We start from the raw sequence: 6,607 nt of genomic DNA on the forward strand, positions 1-6,607 counted from the left end.
ATGGATACCGGCACAGAAGGAAATAACTTCTATATTCCCATGAGCAACAGGTCTGGGCTTGTGCGGAGTCCTTTTCTTTATCCTCAGTTTTACTTGGCAGATCCAATGGCTTTCAAAGTTCTTGCAGCCTACATGTTTTTCCTGATCTGTACTGGCTTCCCCGTCAATGGTTTAACATTGGTGGTTACTGCTACGAACAAGAATCTCCGTCAACCTCTTAACTTCATTATCGTAAACGTGGCTGTAGCTGGTATGATCATGGTATGTTTTGGATTCACCATCACCTTTGTCACTTGTATGTGTGGATACTTCATTTTTGGACCAATGGGCTGCGTCTTTGAGGGCTTCATGGCTACAATGGGAGGTAAGTCACATTGATGAAGGCTGGATAGCCAAAACGTTTGTCCTGATGTAGAGAAATAAAATTGATTCTTGTTGTGTGCAACCTCTTCACCTATACTATAAAATATGACTTGTATAGAGTACCTGTGAAGTGTGAATGCATACAGGTATTTAGTTGTGTATTGCCTCAAATTTGTTTGAGGTTGCCATGGCAACTGTGAAAGCTCATTGGACCTAGATGTAATTACTTCAAAAGCTAAACATTTCCTTTCTATTCAATTACAGGTCAAATTTCTCTGTGGTCATTGGTGGTGCTGGCTGTTGAAAGATACGTTGTTGTGTGCAAACCTATGGGAAGCTTCAAGTTCACTGCCACTCACGCTGGAGCTGGAGTTGTTTTCGCCTGGCTCATGGCTGCCGCCTGTGCTGTTCCTCCACTTGTTGGCTGGTCCAGGTAAGGTCAACTGAGAGTCCCGGCATAGATCATCCATCACAAAATGTATGTAAGTTGTTTTCTAATCACTGCTTTCTATTGACTCAATTGATGATTTTCAGATACATTCCTGAGGGGATGCAGTGCTCCTGTGGACCAGACTACTACACCAGCGCTCCAGGATTCAACAATGAATCATATGTCATGTACATGTTCATTTTCCACTTCTGTTTCCCAGTTTGCACAATCTTCTTTACCTATGGAAGCCTTGTGATGACAGTCAAAGCAGTAAGACCCATTAATATTATACAATCATGGTAGTTTCTAAACCAATAATATATAGGTCTGTGATACAGGCATTCTGTACCATCACAAAACAAACCGCAAAGTTTACCTCTGCACCATCTTGAATTTAAAACTTTATGTTGCTTTTGATAATGAAAGTTCATATTGTACTGTAGCCTTTGACATGTCAGCTATTCTCATTTCTATCATTTCTGTCACAATCTACTTTAGGCAGCAGCTCAGCAGCAGGACTCAGCATCCACCCAGAAAGCTGAGAAGGAAGTCACACGCATGTGTATTATTATGGTTTTCGGATTCTTGTTTGCTTGGACACCATATGCCAGCTATGCTGCCTACCTCTTCGTGAACAAGGGAGTTGCTTTCAGTGCTGCTTCCATGGCTGTCCCTGCCTTCTTTGCTAAAAGCTCTGCCTTGGTCAATCCAATTATCTATGTACTGTTTAACAAACAGGTACGTTATTTTACATTCACTTACTCAACTATGTCTATGTTACAGATATTATTAACAGTTATTAAAGGTAGGGTATTAAATAGCTTGGAGAGCTCATAGCTGGAGAGACTGGGAGACCCCAGTAACCTCAGTAATATTGCACTTTAACCATTTAACAAAAAACTTTTAGTTTTAACCAATAAATATCTTACCCTACCTTCAACTTTGGCAATTCCAACTTTGGCAACTCCAATTATTGCATTTATAATTGCCCTGACAAAGACCAGTGGGTGGTCGACAGTGGGTGGTCGAATTTAGCCCAAAGAGGGTTTTTTTGTGCAAAACTAATGCTTGGAATGGATTCAGAATGATGAAAGCCCCCTAGTTTGACACGTCCCATGCTACTTAAAGCATAATGAAAATGTTGCCTTACAAATATAGGTTGTTAATGGTGGCCATATGGTTTGTCCACTGTGGTGACCCCGAAGGTCGCCCTGGCTCGGGCGTCATAGCTAAATTATTAGAGCATGCCCTGGGCTACTGTGAAAAACGTGGCACTTTTAGACGAATTAGCGCAAAATCTCTCCTATAAGCTCCTCCACTAGAATGGAAAGGAGTCCTCCTTAGTGTTGTAGTTATTGTATTGTGGAAAATGTTAAATTGTTAAGCAAATGGCTATAAACCACCTCACTTCTGACTTCCCCTTTTGTTCTCTTTTCCAGTTCCGTAGCTGCATGATGCAGACCATTGGAATGGGTGGCATGGTTGAGGATGAGAGCTCAGTGTCTGCCAGCAAGACAGAAGTGTCCTCTGTGTCCACTGCCTAAGAACAGAGATGCCATGGATGTTATGGACAGTTTCCTTTACATTATCTACTTGATTCTGATCTTCATGGATTGAAATAAATTTCAGTTTTGGGAAAAAAGGACAAATGCAAATACCTGACCTGATGGACATAGTTATTCACACTTCACCACATGAAAGAGATCAACGGACGAAGCTATGCATTTGCTGTGGGATCCAAAAATAAATAAAGTATATCTGGAGAAGTGAAAGTGTATGCTAACACTAAGATCCACACTAATTTAATCCACCATTGACTGGAAATGAATCTGTATTTTTATGTCATTGTGGGGCTGGCATATTTGTTGGCCTATGTCAGAACTTTCTGTATATATTTTTTAAATATCAAAATCTAGGATAATAAATGCATGCATGAAAAAACACACTCTTGTTCCCTTACAGCTGAGTCTAAACACAAAGTATCACCATTTATATTTGAGTAAGGTTCATTTAAGAAATGGTGTCAAGAGATCCTGATTTCTATGCTTGTCATGAGGTACAGTAGGTGTGTAATGCAGGATGAATTAGATCCCCTCCCCTATCAATCAACAGGCATTTTATCAATCAACTAATAATGGAGGAAAGGGTATACTATAGTCTATGACCAACCAGCATTGATTTGCGATGCATTGTGAGCTTGTAGATCTGCTATGTTCGCCAGTATCACGCCATAGCCATGATACTGGTACTTCTCCAATACAGTTATAGCATAAGGTAATATTATGTTTGTCATGTTTGTCATCGGAAGTTGAAGACACGTTACAGTTTGAAGATCTGCTCAAATGTTCATTAAATGTGGTGGAAAATACAATTGAGAAATTGGAAAGGACATAGGCCTACTCATCATTCGTTTTCATTTTCTCCACGGTTATCAAAACAGCCCCAAATAAAAATGCATTCAAACACAACAGATACACACAAATAACCAAATAGTGATATTTGGTGTGTTGTATTAGCCATTTCAAAAGTTTAAAATCACTTCAAAGTGATTTTCATACTGTATTGAAATTAATGAAAACCAATGGAAATGAGGGGGGGGGGGGGCATGGTATACTTTTGAAAATGGTCAGCAATGATGTCAAACTTTGAGTCGCTGACTATGCCAGGCCACATGGTCTTTAAGAGCTAGATTAACAAATGAGTACGGACAGCTGACTTATACCACTCTGGCATGGCTGTCTCGTCTCTCTCTCTCTGCCTTTCACTTCTCGTCTTCTCTCCTACCCATTCATCCTTGTTTTGCTGCGTTGTGAATGACAGCGGTAGAAACTACAGTAGCGCACTGGTGCCACGTTAAGCAGATCAGTTGCCAAGACAGGAAATCGGTGCACAAGCATGGACGTAGCAGGCTGTCACACACACATGACTTACTACCTCTGCAAGCCAAATGCAGGCGGCCCCCGTCACTAGATACACTGACATGAATATGCTGTGGGTCAAAGGCAACTGCTCCCTCAGTCAAAAAGCCATGCCTGATATTTACTATAACTGACTCTATGTGATGTTTCGTCCTCACAGAGTTTTGATCTGAACTTTAACGTTCAACATGGCATGTCACTGCCTTCGCCTGAAGATTCCAGAATGAGTTTGTAGATTAATTGACAGTGGTAAGTAACATCCGTAGATTGTATGTATACTGTAGCCACTAAACCTTTTCTGCGAAGAGAAACCAAACTTAACCAATTTGAGCTAACTGACAGACAAAGGTTATGCTTCTTAACCCTAGAACACTAAACATATTTTTGTGTTACACCATCACTAAACACGGGTATATTTTACCCAATGTAAAATATTCCATAAAAAATATGTCTCATCAAAAAATGCCACAGACGAATAACAGTCTAAGTCCACACTATTGATCCATAATATATAAATGATAGATAAGGGGTCAGGACAACGAGGCCTTTTCGTGCAGGGGTCAGTCTGAAATTTGGACTTTTTTGTCTGTGGTACTCAAAATATACTGCAGTACAGCAATACATGGCAACTTGAGGTACTCTTCTTAAGTTGGGAACTTCTCCTTTAATTGGTCCACCCATTCCTAAGACGTGAGAATGGTCCAGTGAATACAAAAATAAAAAAGTCCATTGTGGGTGTATTGGATTTTTCTCTATCACACTATCACTAACAACGGGTTAAATTCACCCGAACACCTGCCTGTAGGAAAAACCAGGGATGTGGGCAGGGAAACAAACCTACCTTCTATGATGTCACTGAGCATCATGAAGGTACTGAAAGACCCACGCACCTCAGACATCAGCAACGTTATGAAAATTGCAAAAATATAATCGTCCGGGTGAAAATCACCCATGTTTAGTGTTCTAGGGTTAAACGTAAAATAATAATAAAAAAATAATCATAATTATGGAACATTATTGAAAACCTTTTGATATAATAATGATTGAGATCAGTCTTAGAAAGATATAGCCTCACACTGCCACTTGCACGTTCAAGAGAAGTTTTTAATATGCAACAACCTTTTTGCTGACGACTCAGCACTCCTGATCTCGGGGAGGACAAAATGCAAGTTGAGGAGGCTCTCAGTTCAGAACTCACCAAAATCCAAACTTGGCTTAGGCCTACCGATAAACTCTCACTACATCTTGGAAAAACACAATCCATTCTTTTTGGGTCCAAACATGCTCTCAGTATAGTAAATGGAAATGATTTCAAGGCCAGAGACGACATAGTAATCTCCAGCAAAGAAGATATTACATATCTTGGCTGTATTCTTGACAACAAACTGACAGGTGAAAGCATATTATGGCAACAAGGGTAATCAAAAAAGTAAACCAAAGAACAAGATTTCTGGGCAGAATTTCCTCGTTTGTTAACAAAAGTGCTCTCAAGACTCTAGCGGGAGCCCTAATTCAGCCCTACTTTGACTACGCTTGCACCTCTTGGTTCTCAAACATCCCTATGACACTAAAGTGCTAAAGACCAAGCTACAAACCTCCCAAAACAAACTAATTCGACTACTCCTCGGTCTGGGGCCCATGAACCATCTTTTTGCAACCCATTTTGATAGGGTGGTCTGTTTGACTGTACCCTGTACTGAATACATTCCTGCCAATAAAGTATTCAATCAATCAATCAATCAATCAATCAATCAATCAATCAATCAATCAATCAATCAATCAAATCAAATCAATCAATCGTATAGACGTTCATTAGGTATTCCGAAATAATATTATCTAAATATAGAAAACCAAAAATAAAGGGATATTTACTCACACCTAGGGATTTCCCGATCACGTTTTTTTTATCCCGATCCGATTCCGGTCATTTGATTTTGAGACATAGCCTACCGATACCGATCTTTCCCGATCCGATCTTTATATTTTTATATAACACTTACATAGCAAATATCCTAATGTATGTCACTCTAGTGTAGTCTGTTGTGTTGCCTTTCAATTATTGAAAGGCAAAATGTGAATATACTTTTATTAGAATGGCCGTCATTGTTTTTTTTTCTTTCTTGAAAGCATGAAATCATAGTAAAATAATGATGTATTGGTTAATTAGACTAGAGTGAATACATTTCTACAGCTTATAGAACTGAAGTCAAGTTAAAACTCTTAAAGCGTATCTCTCTCATTCAGAGAGAGTACTACAGACACCTATGCCATCATGCATAGCGGGGGTTGTATTTCCTTTGTTTTCATAATAGGTCACGCCATAACTAGTCTTTGTTTGATGATCTTTGACTGGGACCAGAAGGAAAACAACTAGCATAAACACAACAGTTTTTACAAAAGCTCATTGCTTATACATCTTTCTTTGAGATTTACATTAGACAATTAAAAATCTGATCTTTTGAAAATCATGTGATCGGAGCCAATTTCCGATCACCGGATCCGATCGGGACAACCCTACTCGCAACCCATACAAATGGGTTGTCCGTTAAAAAAGGGAAACGAACTCTGACCTCCACTTAAGCCACACAACCACTGAGCTGGAACTAGACTCCAAGTTAACAGATGCCTAATTGCATCAATTAGTCCCCTGACTGTTAAGCCACAGAAAGCATCCGCTGATGGTGAATTCATTAGAAGTAGGTTAATTTCATAATTAACCTTTCTATTCTGACAGTGTGGGTTAAGAAAGGTCCTAATTAAATAATTATTCAATTTGAAAGCATTGTCCGAAAGGTATAAAAGTCACAGGTTTACTGAGGTTGCTCAGTTGCAGAGTGGTTTAGCACAGCACACACTTCTAGTCAAAGTGCACAGTCTCTGACTGCATACAGCCAAG

General features: G+C 39.5%; 1 protein-coding gene across 1 annotated transcript; it reads left to right on the plus strand.

Annotated features, from left to right (window-relative positions):
• On the plus strand, nucleotides 1-2,345 carry LOC306929483 (green-sensitive opsin-like; the record flags this gene model as incomplete). Its single annotated transcript, XM_079510026.1, has 5 exons — nucleotides 1-364; nucleotides 628-796; nucleotides 898-1,063; nucleotides 1,292-1,531; nucleotides 2,233-2,345. 5 exons carry the CDS (start codon nucleotides 1-3, stop codon nucleotides 2,335-2,337), a joined length of 1,044 nt encoding a protein of 347 aa, XP_079366152.1. The 3' UTR covers nucleotides 2,338-2,345.
• Nucleotides 2,346-6,607: the final 4,262 nt, after the last annotated feature.

The sequence above is a fragment of the Electrona antarctica genome (assembly GCF_951216825.1).
Source record: "Electrona antarctica genome assembly, chromosome: 9".
NCBI lineage: Eukaryota > Metazoa > Chordata > Actinopteri > Myctophiformes > Myctophidae > Electrona > Electrona antarctica.